Genomic DNA, 22158 nt, shown 5'->3' with positions numbered 1-22158 from the left:
ATATTGGGCATGTGATTATATCGGTCATTCGGTTTCCCGGCAGGCCTTATAAAGTAATCCTTGACCGTTTTACGGTTACCCGAAGTATAGTCTGCTCCTAAATTCCTCCTAGACTCTCCAATTTTATAGATCTTCGTTGTGGGTTTTTGCGATCCCATCTTATCTTGCCTTTGATGCTGAGGTCCAGTTCCAAATTCACGCGTTGTCGCCCATCAGTTGTGCGTCTATTTCCCATGTTCATGGTCATTTTTCTCACTCAAAAGAATTGCGTTTATGTAGGGCTCTTACTCCCAAAGCAACCCTTCATTTGCTACTTCTATCATGTCTAAGGCATCCCGGCCATCGAAATTGAAATCTTCTGCGTCTCTTCATACCTCTGAATCTGTACCTCCTGGATATGTATTGGATCCGAGGGCTCCACCAATGCTACGATTTCAAGAATCCCTTCCGCATCTTCCCGTGCCTTCCCTCTCGTCAACTGCCGCCAAGTACCTCGAGACTGTCAGACCGCACGTTAATGATATTGCTTTCGCAGAGACGGAAGCTGCCGTGAAAGAGTTTATATCATCGCCGCAGGTTGCGGAACTGCAGAAGAGGTTGGAAGCAAGGGCAGCGGAACCTGGGATCAAGAACTGGCTCAGTAACTGGTGGAACGACGTTGCCTATATGGGCTACCGGGACCCAGTAGTCGTATTCGTCAGTTACTTCTATGTGCATCTTGATGACAAATTTAGAAGGGAACCAGCTGCACGGGCCGCTAGTCTGATCAAAGCTATGATGGTTTTCCGTGAAATGACTGAAGGGTATGTGAAAGGTAATTTTCATCGTCCACCTCCACATTACTCATTATGATCACAGCCAGCTACTTGAACCCCAGAAAGTACGCGGCGCACCTCTATGTATGGATTCATACAAATGGTTGTAAGTAAGCTCATTGACATTGCTTCTGCCGCGGACCTTCATAACTGACTTTGGTCCGACGTAAGATTCCATTCATCTCGTTATCCCGTGAAACCGTCAGACGTTGCGAAAAAACACGATCCGAAGACAAATAATCATGTTGTGTTCATCCGCAAAAATAGGTTCTTTTCCGTACCTCTAGCTATTGACTCCGACCCAAGACGTGAGCTATCGGCAGCCGAACTTGAAGTGTTCGTGAATTCTTTCGTTCCCTGACATACATTTCTGTTATAACTTGCGATTTAGCCAGGTAGGGAGGATCATCCAGCAAGCTGGTTCTGAATCAGCTACAACCGTTCCAATTGGCGCACTTACTTCGGATAATCGTGACTATTGGGCCGATGCCCGAAAGACAGTTATTGATGGGTCCCCGGAAAACGAGAACGCGTTGCGGGAAATTGAAAGTGCCATGATCGTCGTATGCTTAGATGATACAAAACCAGTCACGCGAGAAGAGATTTCCTGGTCTTGTTGGGTCGGGAATGGACGGAACCGCTTCTATGACAAACATCAACGTTAGTACATACACTTTTGACCTGACTGACTGACTCATCATCTCTTCAGTTATCGTCTTTGACAATGGCCGTTCAGGTTTCCTGGGCGAACATTCGTGCATGGATGGTACCCCTACGTTGCGAATGAACGAGTTTATTCTGGCTGCCATAGCTCAAAACAAGATAAATCTTGGACCTCCGCGTACAAGCGAAACTGAAGTTTCACTTCCTCAACCAGTTGAGATCAAATTTGTTTTGAACGACAAAATACGGAAAGATGTCGCCTCCGCTGAGGAACGCTTCGACAAACTTGTCGCCGATCATGATTTGCACGTATGTTACCCCAATCTCTCATATAATTTATTACTAAGATTTCATTTTGTTATTGTGCAGGTGCTTCATTATGAAGGATACGGGAAGAATTATATTAAGAAATTCAAAGCGTCCCCGGATGCTTGGGCCCAGCTCGTGAAGCAGCTCGCTTTCCACAAGATGTTCAATCGTCCCCCAGTTACTTATGAAAGTGCCCAGACGAGGAAATACCAACTCGGACGGACCGAAGTCATTCGAAGTGCCAGCAACGAGTCCAAAGCATGGGCAGAGGCAATGCTTGATCCACACCAGACCGTGCGTTCCATTTAATCCTACTCAATGATCAATCATTGCCTCTTTAGATGGTAACTAATCAGTATTTTTTTCGATCAGGACGTCCATCGATCTTCGTTGTTCCGCGCTGCAATGACGCGTCATCTACAGTACGCAGCTTGGGCTGCTGACGGACAAGGAGTTGACAGACATCTCTTTGGGCTCAAGAAGATCATGAATGAGGGTGAAGAATTGCCCGCTATCTTCAAGGATTCCTCGTACGCTAAGACTAGCCATTGGGAGCTGAGTACCAGTCAGTTGAGTAGCGATTACTTTGACGGATGGGGTTATGGGGAAGGTGAGATTGGGCATTTTATATCAGTATAATTTTGAGAGATCTGATATTGGCTGCTTTGTGTATTCGCCACGTACCTTTAGTCGTTCCCGATGGATACGGACTCTCCTACTCTATTGGAGACGATTACATTCGTTGGACAATCACAAGTCTTAAACGCAGTACTGCAGAACTCAAACATTATCTGGCTGAGGCAGCAACAGAGACGCGTATCATGATGGAAAACGCTGCTGCTCAAATTGCAACGGATAAAACCAAGCTATAGTGTAGTGCTATGTAGTGCGTCATATCTTTTGTTGGTATCTATCTCCCACTGATGGGCGCTATACGATGTGATTCCACTCACATTCACTTTTGTCCATAGTTGTAGGCAATGGGTTTAATTAGAAGTGGCCGAAGTCGACGGAGTCATCCCTCATGGAGATTAGCCGCTGCAAAAGCTGAACTTAGGTCCCCGGTTCTTCCGGATCCGAGCATTTCGCAGCGCTGGCTCACACCCTGTAAGTACTAGTAGGAAGGTAAAAGAAAGTTCAAGGGCAAGTCTGAAGAGGAACAAAATTCACAGCGACGTTCTTACTTCAAAACTGATCTCAAAGTCGTTTAAGGTTTCTTTGGATCTTAATGCTCACAAGACAGGGCTGAGAGGGAAAGATTAGGAAAGATCGACACATGCGTTCTCACTTCTGTCCGTGTATTTCGCATGCAGTCACAATTTTCGGAAGAATATTTTTGTTCATGTATATAGATAGTGTCGAAGTAGTTGGGCTCATTTGGCGGTCCTGCTGTGTGTAACCAGATGTAACCTCTCCGAAAGACCAAGGGGGACAACCTCAATAAGGAAGGACGCCTTCCATACGGAGTTATCAATAGCTGCCGCCGCCCTTTTTGGAATAATCCGATTCGGAGTTCAAAAGATTTATAATTTCTGTCTTCGTCCGGAATCAAGATGTTTGTTCTCGTCTATCTGTTCTCGTTCTTCAATGGGATTGTTCAAATTGCTGTTGTAGGTGTGTACCAGGGTGTATTGCATAAGATCTTATAGCTGTCCTATTGATACGGAGAATGTATAAAAGTCAAATAAAGAGACATCGGCGGAAGAGTTGCGATTAGGAAGAGATCTTTTGAACATTTCATATATAGACATTTCTAAATTCCGCGTCTCCGAGGCTCTCCCTTGATATAATATTGTGTAAGCAACCCATTTTATCCCTCTTCTTCCCAGCCAAACACATCTTATGCTGTTTGCACGCACATAGTTTTCTCTATCTTCGACCGCCAACCCAGGCTGCTTCCAGAATGTCACCGTCCGTTGCAACTTTCAGTGGACCCAGCATCAACATCGATTGTTCTGCAGATGGAAGGCCTGTCAAACGTCCTCGCAAAGACCATCAGCCAGCAACACACTCCGAAGGAATGCACCAAGAATTTACTGTTGAACCCAGCTCTTCACAAAACCATGTATTCATTTCAGAAACTTTGACCTCCAAAAAACAAGGTGGAAAGAAGGTAGCTTGGCCCGACCTTTGTCGCCAATTTTTGGGTAGATTCACAATTCTATCTTTTAGGTTCCATTGTCATGTTGTGAATGCAGGCGGTGAGAGTGGTACTCCATGAATGAAAACATATATAATTGAACTCGGTTGTGTTGATCAGATTGAAGTTAAGAGTGAGCCTGCAATTTTTGCCGCCGATGTCTTCAGCACTCACGTTGTATCAAGTGTGATCGAACCTTTCCTTGGTAGGGCCCATAAAACATCTTCTCATCTGTCCTGCCTGACTTATCTTGAAGTGGGTCGTGCAAGAAACGAGGGGTTAGCGACATATGTCCCGATGGTGAGTTTCCGACGTTGTTGTTCACAGCATCTTCCTCAGCTTATTCGTCATAGGTGTACTGGTTTCTGGCAAGGGAACGAGGTAGATTTTCCGTTTCTTATCGAAAACCACGTATTCGTTTCTGAATCTATTCAGATTCATTCTTGCCAATACTGAACAACTTCATTCCAAGATTCAAGAGATGAGCGAACATATCCGGCGGCTTGAAGAAGCTTTAGAGGGAACTTCGAGTCCATCCAATCCGCATCCACTCCTTCAACCCGAAATGCTCAACGTGAAAAGCACCATGCAGCTTTACGGTGTGGCTCAACCGAAACATGACGGGTCTTCCATTCCAGTGTCGGCAGAGCGGACTATCGACCACGATCTCAATCCAGATATCGAGCCCAATTGGTCTGATGCAATGAGTAGCGTAGCTGCGGTATGCTTGCTTGTTTTTTCGTTAAGCTTGTCGGTAACAATATGTAGGGCAAACGACGTGACGATAGAATGGAAGCCGAGATTCAGCGTCTGAACCATGCCTTTCCTCTTGGCGATGGCCGCACTTCTCTTGAGTCGAGCCTTTCCTTAAGAGAGTATATCCGTTGCCAGCTCCCTTCTCGGCAAGAGAGTGCATACCTCTGGGAACAAATGCGAGCTAACGTCTCTTGGCAGTATGTCCCTTCCGATTGCATTTTCCTGGGCTCCGAAACTCATGGGCTCCTCACGTTAGATGCAACATCCATCCAGATCCTAGTTTCATTTCTAATCTTCTTCACCATTGCTATAGTACCCCATTGGAAGAGCTCAGTCCCAGACGTCTTGCACTGCTTTACATGATCCTTGCTATCGGTTGTTATGTTGATCTCAACAGACCAGCTGAGTCTCCCGACAGCGAAAAATACCATATGCTTGCCCGCGCTGCTCTTTGCGAAATTCCAGTCTTGGAAGACACAACTGTGGAGACAGTCACCGCACTGTATTACGAACTGTGGTTCCTATTGGTGTTCTCAGACAAGAAAAAGAGCACAGACCAAGCCTGGGCACTCATGGGTCTGACTGCCAAGCTTGCTCAAAGTGTATGTCGACAGTTGTAGTATCCTTCATAATTCTGACCAAAAAAAACACCGTAGATTGGACTACGTGCGTTCCATCCTTCCATTCATATTGTTCAGCCACTGATCCCATCCAGATCGTAATGGGGTCAAATCTAAGGTCATTCCCGAGGAGGTAGAGAACCGTCGCAGGTAGGCCGTACACATATATTTGCTCTAATGATGCTGAGGTACATCGACCCCACTAGTCTGTTTTGGGAGCTATTATGTTTGGACTCCCGTCTTGCACTGTCTCTAGGTCGACCTCCATCTTTATCCGTCAAACATATGGATTGTTCACGTCCGATGTATATTCCTGACCCTCATTGTGATTTCTTGGAGTCCTCTCATCATTGTGAGTGCAATCTATTACTTGATCAGAGTGTCCACTCAAGGCGTAAGTACGTTCAGATCAAAGCTGGAAACACTCTTTCTATGTCGACTGTCTATATCCCATTGTCGATGCTCTTTCCCAACCTGGAATTGAATACAGTACCGTTCTCGAACTGGACATGCAAGTTCGAAAATTTCCCATCCCCGAACACCTACAAAGACAGAATTCGCAATCACGTATAATGCTTTTGCAGCAGGTCTCGTTCACTATGGCTTATGAATCTGGTACGAAATGCTCTGTCATGCGCTTACCCCAGTCCGTTAAACCCCCGGTCAATTTAGTACTCCTACAACTCCATCGGACCTACTTTATGAGAGCTCTCAGTGGTCCTGAAGAAGCTTTCAATAAACGGCATAGATATGCCCCATCAGTTGTTGCAGTCTGGCTTGGTGCTGTGCGGATGATAGCTGCAGTTGAAACACTGTATCGACGTGAACCCGAACTAGCTGCACGGATACTTGGATATTGGTCGAACACATTCTCGGCGGTGGTAGGTGAATATGTACACATTTTATGTTGCTGATTGATTTCCGATCTCACTTAGGTTGCAATTGCGCTGCTTGTCAGTCGAGCACCGTTTACATGCCTGTATGTCTCAAAAATCACTTGTCAATGACTGATTTGTTGAACGATTATGACAGATCCCCTGCTGGTCTTCAAGAATTGCAACGCGCGCGACTACTCTACCAGGCTGTAACTCATACGAGATCTAGTGAGATAGTGGTAAGTTTATATATTTGGTGTTTCTCAACAAATCTCGACTGACTTGTCTAGCCAATGCTTGACATTATCATAGCGAAAGCGAATAACATCTTTCAACGATGGTATCATGGCCAAGATGTTCCCACCTTGGTGCTACGGCACGAAGACGAACATGATACCTTTATTGATCAATTGATCAAGATGGATTCTAATCCGTTCGTTCCTGCTCCCAGTCCGCCACCAACAGATGATTCATTCCAACACGCACACCCTCTCCTCACACAATGCATTGCAGAAGCTCACGAGAGGGCCAAAATTATGTTTCCGATGCGTAAACCTTGTCAGTGCTCTGTTGGGAACCCTACCACCTGTCCGCCTTCACATTCGTGGACTCCGCCTCCGCATATAGACCTTTCGAGGCCCATTCTGCCCTATCTGTATGCCGAGATTGCTAATCCTTTTGTGTTCGATGCTGCTCCCGCCATTCCCCCGATCACTTCCCATTACACCGGGTCTAACTCAGTTAATTTCGAGCTCGGTGCGTTGCATCCTAACACGGAACAGAGTTGGATGGGTTGGTTCTGAGCAATATATAAGTCTGGCCTTTACGACTAAGTATATTCATGATTAGGACGTGTATCTCTTTATGTGTGTTCTATCACCGGAAGGAGAAGAATTTTCATCAAAATTGGATACCAGTTTTGTCCGTAGGTTGCCGATGTCGTTCACGCTCTTTCTCAATCAGGATTATTGCGCTGTCTTCGGAGCCCTTGTGAGCCTTCATGACACAATTTAGCGCTGGTGAAACGATAAGATGAGAGCTAGAACTTCGTAGCCCCGAAGGATGAACCGAATTTTGGAGGCTCTAGTGCACACTCCCAGCTATCGAAGGGCAACGGCCGAACATGAGCTCTCCATGTGACAACGGGATACATAATTGGACGTAAGTATACTGTGGAAAGAAGTTTAAGGAAGCATGTAGACGGAAAAGGCTGTTTGACTTTAGAATTCGACGTTACCGGAGTCACAGATCGGCTTCTCAACTTTCTTAGTATGCCCCAAGTTGTCAGGCCTCTCTTTAGCTCAACCTCCCTCTGTTCTCCACCATCATGCTTGTCTCGGGCTTACCTGGCCCTGACGACGATGGGAATGGTCGTCCAATGAAAAGAGCGCGAAATTGGGGGAATCCACCCTTCGGCCAATATCAAGAGTACGAAATTCAAACGAACTCGTATAGCGGTTTCGACATGCCTAAGCAAGATAGACACGAAGCTTCCCTCGCTACTCCTCACAAGGAGAAGAACCCGAGCCGTACGTTGTCCTGTAGGGAGTGTCGACGGTAAGCACTATTTCTTGCTTTTTTACTGACACGAAAATTAACCACCCATTTTTGTAGGCTTAAGTTGAAGGTAGCTACTATTGTGATTTTGAGAATGGGACATGTCCTCATCCTCCTCGAGTGTGATCGAAATTTTCCTTGCCAGGTTTGTGCATTCTTATATCCAGCGATTTTCTTTTTTTGAAATCGATATTGATTAGTCCTGTCGGAAACGGGGATGTGGTGATATATGTCCTGAAGGTCATTCTAGTTTCTCTGTGGAAGCCCCTTGCCTAAAGTCGTTTTAGGAGCTCTGACCTCTGGAAGGGGTAGCCGGTACGTCTTTCTAAATATCTCAAAATCAATGACCAACAAGGATTACCCAGATTCATTCTTGCAAATACAGGACAACTTCATGCGAAGATTTCGCAACTCAGTGAACGCGTTCGGCAGCTCGAAAATGCACTGCGCGACCATACTAGTCCTGAACACCCTTTGCTTGCTCCAGATCTTCTCCAAATGAAAACCATCCAAGAATTTTATGGGACGACATCCGCTTCGCAAGCCGAACTTTTTCCACGAGATGGCGAGAACTTGCATCAAGCCGTGAATACGTTGTCCCTCAACAGTAGCGATAATGCTAATATCTATATGAATGTGACCTCCATCTATAATTTTCCATCTCCTTTTTTCTAACATGAATCAGGAACATGTCGAGCAACTGACTCAAGGACCGCCCGAGGTGCCTCAAGAGGTGCTTCAGCTAAGCATCACCTTTCCCTTTCCGTGGGCCGTGGATCTCAAAATCCGACAGCGTATTCGAGACGCTTTGCCCCCTCGAGCAGAAGCTCAGTTAGTATGCAAGGAAGCGCAAGGAAATGCGTTGTGGCAGTCTGTTTCACTTTGAATGCTTCAGTAGTATTGACTTCGTTGACAACGCCTCTGATTTAGATACAACCTCGACGCTTCGGAAACATTCCTTCCAAATCTTCTGCACCACTGTTACGAGTCACCTATTGAAGACCTCAGCCCTAGACGTTTGGCGCTATTACTCATGGTTCTCTCGATAGGATCCCTGGTCGATCTCAACAAGCCTTTGGGTAATTTATATGGTGAAGCTTACCATCACTTGGCCCGTGCTTCTGTTTGTGAGATTCCTCTCATGGAAGAACCCGACTTCGACACGCTTCATGCCCTCGTACGTTTTTCATCTTTGCCACCCTTTCAATTGAAACGCACTAGTATGTACTGACGCGTTAAGCGCAGTTTTTCATGATCTGGTACCATCTGATTTTTTCCGATAACAAGAAAGCTGTGGGGTATGCTTGGAACCTAATGGGTTTCGTGGCGAAATTAGCACAAGGGGTGAGCTATAGTATCCTTAAGCTCGTCCTTCTGAAACAATATTCACCGATCTCTTCCTCATCTTAGCTAGGACTTCGTACGTAATTGAAACGGCGACCTGAAGCCTCTTTCTGACATGCGCAAGCAGATCGTGAAGGTTCTCGCATCAAAAGGATACCTGAGGAACATGAAAAGCGGAGGTTCGTCTTCTGGGAGCTCCTTAACCTGGATTGTCGTATGGTGGGTATCTGAGCTTCCACGGATATGCTATCTCTAATACATAGTTTTAGAGTCTTTCTCTTGGACGTCCACCATCCATCTGCTTAGCGCACGTTGATATTAAGCCGCCTTCGTTTACCGCCCCAGGCTTACATGTTCCGCGTGAGGAGATGATGTGTAAGTTTTTGATGTCATTTGTTCGTCTGACGCTGACCCTAAATAATAAATAAACATCAGATCATGAATGGAAGAACAAATTCTTCATCGACTGTCTGTCGCCTATTCTGGAGACGATCGTTTCCGTCAACACTCCACTATACCAGAGAACCGTCGAGCTGGACAAGAAAATCCGCGATTTTCCGATTCCGGAAATACTCAAGGACGACTACAGCTCCGGTTCTGGTTCCAGATCCCTTGCCATGCAGAGAGCTCTGTTGTCGACGGGGCGCGATATAGGTGAGTTCTATCGTTTAGCATCGTAGCGTAAGCTTTGAGCATCTCTTTACCTACGTTCGGCTTGTGCTACGTTCTTTCACAGCTCTTCTACAACTTCACCGTCGACCATTCATGGAGCTCTTGAACAACTCAGAACACTTTGACTGGGACAGGGAGTTCGCTCCATCACTCCTCGCGACTTACCTGAGCACATCGTCCATAATTGGGGCGGTAGAGACACTATTCAATAAGGAAGAACAGCTAAGTGGAAGGTTTTTATGCTTCTGGTTCAATACATTTTCCGCATCTGTGAGTGCCCTGATTTCCGATTGGATTTAGTGGACGCTGAGCGAATCAACGGCTATCAACTTCACAGGTCACACTTTCCCTCCTAGTGTCCAGAGAACCTTCATGTTCACTCGCTCCGCGCGCACTGGAGGATTTGGATCGTGTCTATAAGCTTTTCATGCGAGCCGCGAAAGTTCTGCCGTTCTGCGCACGAACGCTGGTAAGTTAGGCTATCACTTTCGTTACTTCGAACTCCGCGAACTTCTCCCCTCGAAACAGCGGCGATTACTCACATTATCTCTTTTTCTCTATATAGCCTGTCGTGAAGAAGATGCTTGATAAAACCACACGAGGTTATATGGACTGGTGCCACCGTCGCAATTCGCTTTTTAGCGCGAGCGACAGTGGCAACACCGAATCGTCATCCTTCCCTCCATCTTCCCAATCCCAATTGCGTCAATATCCTGTCCTAGGCGCTCCCGTTCCCCATTCTGGATCCTCAGTATCTTTGCAAATCTCACCTCATCTTTCCTCGACATTTCATGATTCTCATCCATATCTTAAACAATACTTGCAAGATTTAAACAGTCATCCTCCTGTTCTTCCTACTTTCCTTGCTTTATCAGTGCTGGGGCCTTCAACGCCGTCACGCAACAACAACATAGTAGGCTCGATCGTAATGAATGATTTTGGTCCGGGCCCAGGAGGTTTCCGTGGCCCTAGTTTGGGTACATTGTCCGCTCACCCGCAAAGCTCAAGCTCAGGTCCCATGAGACTCCAGTCTTCATCAAGCTTTGGAACGGGACAGACGCAAGAACCAGTATACAACATCGGCTCTTTTGAGAGACCTGCACACAGTTACCCTGATTCTCACCGACGTCTCCAGCCTCCATATTATGATGGCACAGGCCCTTGGCTCCCAGACATATACTCTTTCAGTACGGTAGACGGTATAGGTGTCGAGAATCGGTACAAACCGGCTTTGGCGCCACCGACGCCGTTCATGCCTTCTTCGCCCCGGGTGGACGAGAATGAGAAGGTCAATTTCGAATATGGAGCATTGACGACGGACTTAGAAGAGACGAGTTACATGGCGTGGTTTTGAGTTTTTTTTTGTTTCATCCCAATCTCTTTGCACATAGTAGGTGGCAAGCGCGTTTTTCTGTACTCGTAAACCATGCCCTTATCTGATGCAATTATTGTATGCCTGGTTCGCAAGTACCACTTCGTTGTCGTTACGCATCGTTCTTATATTTTGTAAGCCATGGGTCATCTTTCTCTCTGTCTACCTGACTTTTACCCGATACCTTCGTTTATTTTCTCTCCATGTCTATCATACTAAACGTCTTTTACTGTATACACATTATTGTTTAAGTCTAGTGTATAAGTATTTCTAGTTAGGCTGTGTGTATGATATGGGTGTTATTACTTGTATATACTTAACTTTACCGCATTACCCGTACATACACAGTTCGACTCTGCCTTGAAATTTATTTCGTTCGTTACAGCTAGGCAAAATTTTGTTCAACCTTTTTGATCATTTTTAGTATAGAACAGTTCAGACAGGCTACACATCGTACTTACTATTCATCGGTATTTCACTGTGATGCATCACACAGGCCCACTCACCTGCCGCCGCTCGCCGGCGCTACTTGGTTAGGCGCCTTCCCGATGTCGAACACTCGTGACTCTTGTTACTCTTGCCTAAAGACACTTAGATCGACTAACGCTGGTTCGGTATGTGTCCTTCTTCAATCTCCGTTTTCCATATTCCAATCAATATGGAGTCCCTTTCCACTGTCCTGAAGTTCTCATTGCTTCATTTGATATAGTTTCCTCGATACGAAAAGGGTACTAGCCACAGAAAATTTGCAGGACAAAGGCGTCAGTCAGTGGTTCCACGTCGTTTGGGCTTTTTACCTCAGGACTGATTGATCCATCCATATTTTTTAGTCGTTTGCTCTCACTTTTGTGACCTATCCACAACTTTTTTTTTGATGCCCGCCATGGTAGTTTTTCCATCACATTTCTTTTCGGGATGTTTTTTACTTTCGACCCTTCTTGCTGGGGTTTTTGCGTCACCTTTGACGCATCAAATTCGAAGAAACGAATCTAGTAGTATGTGTTCAAGGACTATGACTCGAACGAATACTTATTCATTCATCATAATCCAGGTCGTATCCATAACGTACCCTTCAGAATGTTGCGATTTCTCAGTCAGCCGACCGCGATAGACCTTTCGCCTCAAATCCGAGCCTTAAACGAACCTGTTGGCTCGGGTGAATTTTGGGCATTGGAGATTGATAAGTTCTATGGCCAGAATGCATTTGCGTATGCCATCCGCTATGATCCCGCTGTGCGCAGTCACGTCGGAGGAAAGGTCGAGATCAATCGGGGACTGCTGAAGCCTCAGCAATTTCATGATGCTACGTTCGAAGAGTCAACATTGAAGTTTCAAAGTATCAAGCACAGGAACGAGTTCCTCAAGCAATTCGAAACAGTCGACCCGAACAATAATGCTAGAAACTTGGAATTTCTGGAAAATTTTTTGACCAAGATGACGACACAATTCGAAGGAAACCCGCCGGTGCTTGCGACTATTCCCCTTAGGTTGACAGAGCTGATCACGGAGATGAAGCGGTGGGAACAACATGCGGATGGTGTGGTAAAGACGTCGAAGGGCTGGGAGACGGTTACAAAAGTCGACGCTCTATTTGCGAAGTATGACCAAGAACATCGCTAATTATCCTTGTACTTTCTTTTCTACGAAACATAATGTCTTTTGGATTCTTTTGGGCTCCCCCATCGCCTCATGAATTTCTCGAAAGATAGTCATCCCCCGTCATTCTGGTTGCATTGTTTTTCACGAGGATACGCTTTCCACATATGTTTATTGTGAATCTGGAAGAACAGACGGATCACGTTACCGTATGAGTGCATTTTACAATGTACATTCCGATATGTTCAAAGTTTTGAGTTGCCCACTTGCCCACTGCCTAATACTTCGCTGTTTTCCATCATTGGGCTTCGTCTATGCCGCGCATTCTTCCTCGTCTTCTCAAGAAACTAAAGAATTCCCATAATCCCGAAACCTTTGACCGCTTCAGCCTCGATGAACATCGCTTCCGTGGCAAATCCCTTTGGAAGCCTTTGCCCCAAAACCCATTTCCGTCATTCAAACCATCAGATCATGGTCAGTCAATTTTATTGACACCCGGAAACCCGATTACTTCCTCAAGAGATTATATTCGACGCAAGTCTTTGCCACCGCGTGTGTATATACCTGAGAACGCTCAGAAAAGGAAGAGGAAGAACGCGTATGAAGTATATGATGAGCCTCGGAGGATGACGGGTGGAGAGAGAGATTGGTGGGCTAGTCCGTACTGTATGTTCATTTCGATTTGTATCTTCTTGAGGGTATCCCCAATTTCAACCTAGCTGTTCTCTAGTGCGAATGCTGTCCACTCCATTACGGAGGTGTCTTCAGACCCAGCAATTACTTCCATCAGGTAAGCAGTGAGCTTTGCAGTATTCAATCTGATCTTACCCTGCTATGGTTTTCTTATGTAGCGTTTCTCATACGCTTGGGTGTTTTTCAAGCTCCTTCATCCCAACCACTGAGATTATTCTCACCAACTTCACCTTCACAGGCGCTTTTACTCCCCGATGGACTAGAACATTCGAAATTCAAAGGTCGGAGGTCTGGCAAAGCAGGATATGTTTTGTGCTGGAAAGACGCTGTTGAACATTTACGAGTCTCAGGTATGCTATTCTACTTTCTATTTCCATGCTATATTCACGAAAAAGCGATAAGGCGCGTACAAACGCATAGCATTCAACTCCCGCATTCCTTCCGTCCTCGACCAAATTCGCCATCTACTACGTCTACGAGTCTTGCAGGAACTCCAACTTGTCATTGACGCATTGCGATTCCGACCTCGAACACTCGTTATGAAGGATAGACCACTCGTTCGAAGGCTCACCAGAGCTGAATGGCATGAGCTCAAAGCTACGGGACTTATGCCTATTACTATCACGGAGAACGCGATGGCAGTCATCGTTGTTCCTCCATTAAACCGTCATCCAGTGACGAAACAACGCCCGAAGGGGATAATGTCTTCGTTGCCTCCCCCTGAAGATCCCGAAGATTCGAATGTGCCTCGGAAATTTGAAAGACCTTCATTACCCCTATGCACCCTTCATCTGACCCATCCATCAGCGGAAACTCACACGATCAAGAACAACCTTCCTCCTAAAGACATATCCTTTTCTAACCATCATTCTCACTCTCGAGTCCCTCTCTACAACGGCGTTACACTATTTCCGGATCCCACACAACGTGCTGCGCTGTTGGATTTGCTTTGTGGTATACTTGCCATCGAAAGAAAAGCCAGGGTGAGGAACCAGGGTCGTGCTATAGCTCCAGGGGAAATACTATCTTCGGAAGCTAATCAAGCCTCGAATTCCCCTTCATCGTTATCGTCGATTCCGTCTTCATCACTTTCTTCTTCTGTCGATGACTCCACCCGCATAGACAACCGTGCAAGCCACGCCTTCCTGCTCTATTCAGACGCACACACCGCGCTCACCGCTGACATGGCTGGTGTCGGGCTTGCATTATGGAGAATTCCTATGTTTGAGGGTATGGGGTGGGAGTCGAAGCCGCAGGGCGACGTGAAGGGTGCGGCTCGTGAAGCTTCGGAGAAGGGAAGTTCAGACTTTAACGTGGAGGATTCATTTGGATCATCTGGATCACCGTGGGTCAAGCGATACAAATATCGTTCAATGTTTGGGGATGAGAGGTATCGGGTGCGGGTGTAGTTTTTCGGTCTAACAGTCGCGTAAGTTATGAATTCTCATTTTGCCCTCTATCTGTTCTGCTGTGTGTCGTCGATAGTATGTAAAGTCGTGGAAAGATTTTTACTGTGATGCATTGGAATCAGGTTTTGTGCAGATACAAACAGCGGATACTGATACTTAGATGTGGACTGGAAACCCGCGGTGGTGGTGGGAACACCCTGGGCCAGTGTGACTACAAGCATATAAGTAAGCGGTACGTTTACATGGACATCGAGAAGGTAAGTATTGCTTTTCTATCTTACTGCACTGTTGAGGTTGAGGTTGAGATGAAGGTAGACGCTGCCGATCCTCCTGCACAAAGTGACATGAACAAGCTGTGGCATTCCTGCTTCGAAACGACGGTTGCGCACCCGAACATCTGCAAATTGAGAATCCGGCGTGTGATTACCACAGAACACCGCCCTTCCATGTCCTCATCATTGACTTTGACATTTCTGTCGCGGTAGGGGATGTAGGGCTTCTGGAGTTACAAAGGAACGTAAATATTGTCAACGCTCAACTCTTGGATCGAACCGCAATATATGTTTGTAAGATACTTTTGCCTTCCGACCAAGATATTTTTGCCTTCCGACCCCAAGCAGGTTCTCGTGTGATTCAAAAGTTTGCATCGACCGCGGAAGGCTAGGGCGTTTGCAGATACGCTGGCCGCAGCGCCTGACCCGTATCAGGTTGCAAGATTGTAAATGCGATCGGAGGACAAACATGGTATAGGTCAAGCTTAGAATGGACAAACAATCGCGCGTCGCATTGATACTGAGTAAAATCGGCCGCCGCATATGTTTTCGTGATACAGATAACATTTGATAGCATTCCTCGTCGACAATTCGCTTTGGCTGAGAATGGAAGACTGACTCCCCTGTAAGGGTTATTGGATAGTGCATCTAAGTGAACCTGTCAATGAACTCTGAGCCCTGATCATGTACATACATATTATGATGCAAATAGTTGCGCACTCGATGACTTCAGCTAAGTAGGGACTGCCAGGCGACGATGCGACGATGTCCGGACTGGTCCGGAATTCAGATGTCTTTTTAGACGGTTCTGCTGATCGCGCAAGCTCGCTGAGGATGTGATAAAAAATGTAATAGACAATAACACAAGTTTTTCACGAGCACGGAGACAGAGCAATGCAGTGAAATACGAAACAGAGGGAACAATGTTACGTCGGGAAGGCTCGCGCATCGTCGCGTGGAACTTTCTTGGTTTCCGCGCTTTTGATCAATGGTTCCGAAATGTCTTTTACTCCTATCTTCCTAACTCAATATGGCAGCGACCTGTTAAACGGAACCTCTTAGGAATAGGAGCGATCAAGAATATCAGGTCGCTATGGACTTTGGGCTGTATAAAAGCACCGTCGGTTTGACAACTTGTAATTTCGGTTCTGCCAACTGCCCTTACTCGGTCAACGACGATGACGGACCAACTTCTCGATACACCATTCAAGCATCCTGTATCCTTCACTGGCCTTGCAGATAATGCATGGAACCGTTTATCGGAAGCTGCGCTTAGTACAGGATGGAAGCCTGTCACGAAACTCGCTGAAGCTGCTGTTGTAGCGCAAGTTCAACTCTTCTTCTTCTACTTCCAGGTCATATTAAACATCTTTCTACAGGTTAATGCGTAACATAAAGCAAGGCCAACTGAAAGTCCTCACATTTTCGCATATCTACACTTTTCCTTCGCACGAAACAACCGCACGGATTGAGGACGGTGGACACAAGGCTGAACTGCGAGTTGTCAACGATGTCTTCTGGGTGCGGCTCTGCGCTATGGGCGATTTGGGTTTCGCGGAAGCCTATATGTATGGCGATGTCGAATGTGACGATTTGATATCGCTTTTTCAGGTATGTGACTTTCCGTTTTTTGTAATATCCTCTTCATTATCACCCTACCAGATTTTTTTGAACAACCGTTCCCACCTCTCTAATTTATCCTCGTCTCTCTCATATCTTTTCACCCTTCCTCAAAAATTAACCTCCTATCGGTTCCTCAATACAATCTCCAACTCCCGCTCAAATATATCTGCGCATTATGATATCTCCAATGATATGTTTGCTGGGTTTTTGTCCAAGGACATGACATACTCATGTGCTATTTTCGAGGACCTTGATGGCGATCTAAAGGGAGGAGAACCAGGAGAATTGAAGGGAAGATGGAACGGTGGTCATGGATTGAAGAAACTTACGAATGGCACGACGAACGGCGTGCCATTGTTGTCTATGCCATCTCCTGCATCAAAGAAAACTGGTCTAGGTCTCCCTTCTCCTCCTCTTACTGCTTTAACGAAGACCGAACCCTGTACCAGTCCAGAACCCCATGTCGCAGCCGAGTTGCCCTCCTTCTCCGACCCTCTTGAAGACGCCCAATATCGCAAACTGCACCACATAATCCGTAAAGCGCGTATTCTCCCTGGTCACCGTGTCCTCGAAATCGGTTCCGGCTGGGGCTCTCTCAATGCTCATCGCTAAAACCATCCCAAACACAACCGTCGATACTCTGACTCTGAGTGTCGAACAACAATCCCTCGCTCTGTCGAGAATCAAAGCTGAGGGACTTGGAGAAAGGGTGCAAGTCCATCTAATGGACTATCGTCACATGCCCGAGGGGTGGAAAGGCAAGTTCGATAGAGTTGTGAGCGTGGAAATGATCGAGGCAGTTGGGAAGGAGTTTTTGGAAGGATTTTGGGCCAAGGTGGAGTGGGCGATGAAGGAACAGGAGAGTGTTGGGGTGGTGCAGGTCATTACGATTCCCGAAGCGAGTGCGTCCTATGTTATCGAAGTTGAATTCTGCGTACTGATCTTTTTTTGGTGATCTTTAGGATTCGAAAGGTACATAAAGGAAATAGATTTTATCCGGAAATGGGTACGTACAGGAGCACGCCTTTTTTGATAGCAAGGTACCAATTATAGACCCCGTCTTTTTTCTTTTTCCTGCAGAGTAAGTTTATAATTATCTATCCTCTACCTTGTGAAGTGCTCACCTTTTTCGTTTTAATAACCAGTCTTCCCAGGCGGATTTCTCCCAACCCTCACTTTCCTCCTACAGACTCTCACTTCCGGCTCCCGAGGAACGCTCACCGTAGACTCCATCTCGAACATCGGACCGCACTATGCGCGTACCCTGAGGGAATGGCGGAAGCGGTTCGTACAGAGATTTGAGGAAGTGGTCGTTCCGGCTCTGCAGAGGGATTATCCTGAAGTTATGGGTGTAGCGAAAGGGAAGGAAGGAAGGAAGGAAATTGAAGTGTTTAAAAGGAAATGGATTTGTGAGTGTCCTCAACAACCAAAAAAGTTCATGTCCACCCTAATAATAATATTCAACAGACTATTAGTGAGTATTCAATCATCATCGCTGGCGCCCCGCACATCTTGGCTCGAGTTGTCGTCGTTGCTCGTGTCGATCGAGTTGTTGCATCCGCGATTCATTTTGATATCGGTTTCTGATTATATCCTGTTTTCTCTCCCTTTCGATAGTTGTTACTGCGAAGTTGGATTCACGACGCGGACACTTGGAGGTATGTGGCATTTTCAGATGTTCGCTCCTACTTTTTCTTTCAATGTGTTGTTTACAACCTACGCCCAGATCATATAATCACATTCACCCGAGAAGGAGCGCAGTCTTATGGGTGCGATTCTTTCAATTAGGATTATGGTCTATAAAGGTCACGCAAAAAACAGAAAATAGTTCGTAGTTGTATTGTGTCCAGTGGGGGGCTATCAATGTTCGAAATCTACCATATATGCAGCTTGCTTTTTGGTAGCGTGAGAAGTGAATATCGAAGTAATAGGACGACGCCCTTCGACTTGCTTGACGCGAACCCACACATCACATGGGCATGTCACTCCTCTGGCTGGATCTCCAATGCTAACAGCAGAGTTTACCTGAAGACCGAACATTTCTAGAGATGACATGAGATGTCCTTCCTCTTCTATGATGCCTCTTGTCCCTGCCCATTGCTTGAGGATTGGGTGAACAGCAGCTCGGGCTATATGCATCACAGAAGGATCATGGGATTCGGAGGATGGCGGATGGACAAAGAACTGGTAGCGGACTGGACCGTCAGTATTTGCTTGGGAGCTTGTTGGGACTCGTTGGATGGCCCGGACATTTTGAATAAAGGATTCGAGTCCAGGGTCCGATGCCACACGCAAGTTGTTGTACACGATTTCTCCTATCTGGGACATGGCAGTACCGCGGGGTACTACCGTTGCTTCAGGAGGGGTGACAGCTGAATTCTAGGAAATTAAGGGAAAGTTGTCAGTTGAAGAGAAATATTACAGTCGACGGGGAACAAGATCATGTTAACAGAAACAGCGACTCCCTGTTGCCTCATATCAATTCGAAAGAGAAAATTTTACTCACATCATTCGTGATGGGCACTGCATAAGCGGCGGAGGCAAGAGCGAGGACAAGGGGGGCAACGTTCAAACGCATGATAGTACTGGGTCGTCGACGGTAGACAATTGGCCAGAGCCCGGTAAGCAATAGAACGAAGAATCCAGAAGCCTTGACTCACGATGAACAAATGGGGAGAGAAGACAAACAATTTTGTGAATGTTTTGGGCGATGGTCTCGGACAGCTCAAAGTGAGTAAAGAACTATGGAAGTATTGTGACCGACCAGCGGTAGTGGGGGAAAAATGAATAACTTTTGTAAGGCTTTTATACACCTTGAGGTTGAGTTATTATTTTTTGTTTCAAATAATTGTCCGACCCCGGCCCTCGCACCACCGTCGGGAATCACTTGAACGCACTGCAAAGCACAGGACCCTGGACCTGGGTTGAGTAGTCTCCTGGTTGAGTGAGCAGTTTTATTTTTTTTGTTTCAAACTGGCGGTCACCATCAGATGAAGGGAAACTGTGCATCTGGCCGCTACGCATCCGGATATATGTAAGGCAATCATGGTGACCCTGTTCCGCCGTCGGAACGGACAGAGACAACTTTAAAAGAGGAAATTATGCACGGGCGCTCGAGGTTATGGATGTTCAACGTTTACAGCGTGTTCGGAAAATGATGACAATCACGAAACTTTTATCAGCCCATAAAATAAAATAAAATCAAAAGGTACGCGTCGGCTACCGAAGAAAATTTGCCCAAACGAGAAAGCACTTGATGTTGTGCTGATTGCTATTGAAAATCATCCCATACCTAATGGCTATATACAAGTAGAGGTTGTTCCTAAAGCTCCAGAAATAATCCCTAGGATGAGCTGAAGTAGTTCCAGACACCCCACACCCCTCCTGGACCTTTGTGCTATCATTGCAGATGCCCTGCTGCATCTTTCCCTGGCTGATCAGGTAAAAATCTCATACAAATGTGCAGTATCCGACGCATAAGCTCGAGTACCTTTTTATTTTATTTTATTTTTTTGAGCGAAAAAAAAATCGCGTCTGTCATCATTTTCCGAACACGCTGTAATGACCATGCAAGGTGAATGATGACAGTCGCTGTCACGAAGCGGCAGAGGCGGAGTGACTAACGGAGCGGGAAAGCGGAGCGACTAAGCAGAACGGTGAGGCGGAGCAACTGGACAAGGCAACAAGGCGGAGCGACTAAGCAGAACGGCGGCAGACTGGTCCCAGATAATGACAGAGATATATTGAGTATCGTAGTCATAGGTAATAATAAGTAAGCACATACCTGGTCCCAGATAATGACAGAGAGGTCAAGATAAGGGACCAGGCTGTGGAGGGTTGGCTATATATACATAATCCGGTCTGCGAGAAACAACGATGTAATACTGTACAGTTTAGGAACAAGGAAGGTGGCGGAAGCCAATAGAAGGAGAAGATGGGTCAGGTGGATCAGTAATCGATGGATCAGTAATCGATGGGGGTTTGACAGTGATGGGATGATGTATCGTACAAGTAAAGGCGTCGAGTCGGTGAGAAAAGGAAAATGATAGGGGCTGCGTACTTTATGACATTACCCCCCTCCTTATGACCATTGCCCTCGATGGTCAAGGCTTTGCCGCTGTTGGGTGTTTTTTATGAAAGGCCCGAACAATTTTTGGTGCTCGACTGAGGTTGGCTGCGGGTTCCCAAGAGTTGTGCCCTGCGTCGTAACCTTTCCACTTAACCAAATATTCCAACTTCTTCCATCGAACCCGGCTGTCTAAGATCTCCTCTACTTCGTATTCCGGTTCGTCTTCATCCTCTAAGTATACCGGCTCTGGTGGTGTTGGTATTTCGCCATTAATGGAGTTACCTTTCCAGGGGTATAGTTTATCAACATGGAAGACGGGATGGAGGCGATCTAGGGATAGGGGAAGGTCAAGGCGGTAGTCTAAAGGGCCAATTTTCTCCAGAATGCGATAAGGGCCAAGCTGTCGATCTCCTAACTTTTCACTGGAAAGCTGAAGGTTAATGTCCTCTGCACTGAGCCAGACTAGGTCTCCAACTTTAAATTGATGAGCTTTCCGCTTCCCGCGTTCGTATCCCTCCTTCTGTTGTTTCTTTCCTAGGTGTAAGGCAGCTCCGGCATCTTGTCGCGCTTCTCGGAGAATCCGTATACGGTCATCCACAGCTGGAATACCGCTGCGTTGGCCCACTGGGATATTGAACAGGGGAAGATAGCCGTAGGTTAGCTCGAACGGGGACATGCCTAGCGCAGAATGAGTCCGTGAGTTAATCACAAACTCCGCCATGGGAAGGTGCTCTGCCCAGTCGTCTTGTCGTCGTCCTACATAGAGGCGGATGTATTTCTCTACTTCCTGATTTGCTCGTTCGGTTTGGCCATTAGACTGAGGACGGTATCCGGAGGTTAGATCTGATTTAATTCCTAGCCTAGCGAGAAGGGATCGCATGAGCTTAGCTGCAAACTGGGGTCCACGGTCGGATTTAAAGTGAAGAGGAAGACCATGGAGACGGAAGATCTCTCGGTAGTAAATATCGGCAACACCTTCGGCTGTGATGGAGCTGGTGCAAGGAATGGCGTGAATTTGTTTTCCATACAGGTCTGTGCAAACCAAGACAGCATCGTAGCCTTGGGAGTTAGGTAGCTGTGTTATCAGGTCAACCCCTACCTCTTCCCATAGACCGGATGGTACATCTAATGGTTGAGTTACGGCCCGTGGGTGTCGCTGGATCTTCTTACGGGCACAAACCTCGCATCCCTCAACGTATTTTTCCACAAAAGAGCGCAACGTAGGCCACCAGAAATGGGTACTGACCAAGTCAAGTGTCCCGTGTAGTCCGGGGTGTCCTGCAGTTGGATGGTCGTGGCATTGACGGAGTACCTCAGTGCGTAGGTCGTCATTTGCTGGTACATATACTCGACCTCGGTAGTAGACCAACCCA

General features: G+C 46.5%; 8 protein-coding genes across 8 annotated transcripts; 7 read left to right on the top strand and 1 right to left on the bottom strand.

Annotated features, from left to right (window-relative positions):
• Nucleotides 1-321: 321 nt before the first annotated feature.
• C8R40DRAFT_1162917 (acyltransferase ChoActase/COT/CPT) lies at nt 322-2659 on the top strand (the record flags this gene model as incomplete). The annotated part of the gene is made up of 8 exons (XM_046230309.1): nt 322-803; nt 859-921; nt 987-1167; nt 1211-1475; nt 1525-1787; nt 1848-2081; nt 2160-2397; nt 2478-2659. The coding sequence occupies 8 exons, from the start codon at nt 322-324 to the stop codon at nt 2657-2659; spliced, it is 1908 nt and encodes a 635-aa protein (XP_046082032.1).
• A 934-nt stretch (nt 2660-3593) lies between these two features.
• On the top strand, nt 3594-4564 carry C8R40DRAFT_616952 (uncharacterized protein). The gene is made up of 7 exons (XM_046235652.1): nt 3594-3819; nt 3960-3988; nt 4048-4060; nt 4113-4132; nt 4184-4227; nt 4281-4308; nt 4400-4564. Exons 1-7 carry the CDS (start codon nt 3691-3693, stop codon nt 4410-4412), a joined length of 276 nt encoding a protein of 91 aa, XP_046082031.1. The 5' UTR covers nt 3594-3690; the 3' UTR covers nt 4413-4564.
• Nucleotides 4565-5042: 478 nt separating this feature from the next.
• C8R40DRAFT_1055655 (uncharacterized protein) lies at nt 5043-6981 on the top strand (the record flags this gene model as incomplete). The annotated part of the gene is made up of 8 exons (XM_046225016.1): nt 5043-5289; nt 5399-5453; nt 5510-5655; nt 5712-5890; nt 5951-6184; nt 6239-6282; nt 6336-6417; nt 6469-6981. 8 exons carry the CDS (start codon nt 5043-5045, stop codon nt 6979-6981), a joined length of 1500 nt encoding a protein of 499 aa, XP_046082030.1.
• A 524-nt stretch (nt 6982-7505) lies between these two features.
• C8R40DRAFT_1055685 (uncharacterized protein) lies at nt 7506-11105 on the top strand (the record flags this gene model as incomplete). Its single annotated transcript, XM_046225021.1, has 16 exons — nt 7506-7735; nt 7829-7880; nt 7936-7975; nt 8023-8050; nt 8101-8371; nt 8433-8605; nt 8666-8912; nt 8981-9089; nt 9207-9298; nt 9349-9454; nt 9515-9733; nt 9816-10021; nt 10089-10220; nt 10317-10353; nt 10474-10587; nt 10816-11105. The coding sequence occupies 16 exons, from the start codon at nt 7506-7508 to the stop codon at nt 11103-11105; spliced, it is 2346 nt and encodes a 781-aa protein (XP_046082029.1).
• Nucleotides 11106-12200: 1095 nt separating this feature from the next.
• C8R40DRAFT_1175167 (uncharacterized protein) lies at nt 12201-12743 on the top strand (the record flags this gene model as incomplete). The annotated part of the gene is made up of 1 exon (XM_046232290.1): nt 12201-12743. The coding sequence occupies one exon, from the start codon at nt 12201-12203 to the stop codon at nt 12741-12743; it is 543 nt and encodes a 180-aa protein (XP_046082028.1).
• Nucleotides 12744-13033: 290 nt separating this feature from the next.
• On the top strand, nt 13034-14821 carry C8R40DRAFT_1175166 (uncharacterized protein; the record flags this gene model as incomplete). The annotated part of the gene is made up of 4 exons (XM_046232289.1): nt 13034-13385; nt 13450-13509; nt 13571-13762; nt 13815-14821. 4 exons carry the CDS (start codon nt 13034-13036, stop codon nt 14819-14821), a joined length of 1611 nt encoding a protein of 536 aa, XP_046082027.1.
• Nucleotides 14822-16271: 1450 nt separating this feature from the next.
• C8R40DRAFT_1162915 (S-adenosyl-L-methionine-dependent methyltransferase) lies at nt 16272-18504 on the top strand (the record flags this gene model as incomplete). Its single annotated transcript, XM_046230308.1, has 9 exons — nt 16272-16448; nt 16492-16704; nt 16756-17113; nt 17186-17293; nt 17406-17618; nt 17679-17726; nt 17862-18129; nt 18334-18374; nt 18443-18504. 9 exons carry the CDS (start codon nt 16272-16274, stop codon nt 18502-18504), a joined length of 1488 nt encoding a protein of 495 aa, XP_046082026.1.
• A 72-nt stretch (nt 18505-18576) lies between these two features.
• On the bottom strand, nt 18577-19294 carry C8R40DRAFT_1072925 (uncharacterized protein; the record flags this gene model as incomplete). The annotated part of the gene is made up of 2 exons (XM_046226509.1): nt 18577-19095; nt 19223-19294. 2 exons carry the CDS (start codon nt 19292-19294, stop codon nt 18577-18579), a joined length of 591 nt encoding a protein of 196 aa, XP_046082025.1.
• Nucleotides 19295-22158: the final 2864 nt, after the last annotated feature.

The sequence above is a fragment of the Lentinula edodes genome, assembly GCF_021015755.1.
Source record: "Lentinula edodes strain Le(Bin) 0899 ss11 chromosome Unknown C8R40scaffold_41, whole genome shotgun sequence".
Classification (NCBI taxonomy): domain Eukaryota; kingdom Fungi; phylum Basidiomycota; class Agaricomycetes; order Agaricales; family Omphalotaceae; genus Lentinula; species Lentinula edodes.
The sequence above is the reverse complement of the archived record's forward strand: the minus strand, read 5'-3'. Positions and strand labels throughout refer to the sequence as shown.

What these genes read in the sequence shown, in the direction of transcription:
- C8R40DRAFT_616952 (XM_046235652.1), top strand. Translation starts at nt 3,691, where the DNA reads ATGTCACCGTCCGTTGCAACTTTCAGTGGACCCAGCATCAACATCGAT. An exon ending in CCGAAGGAATGCACCAAGAA is followed by an intron (nt 3,820 to 3,959) that starts TTTACTGTTGAA and finishes TCTATCTTTTAG; the next exon opens with GTTCCATTGTCATGTTGTGA. An exon ending in TAGCGACATATGTCCCGATG is followed by an intron (nt 4,228 to 4,280) that starts GTGAGTTTCCGA and finishes TATTCGTCATAG; the next exon opens with GTGTACTGGTTTCTGGCAAG.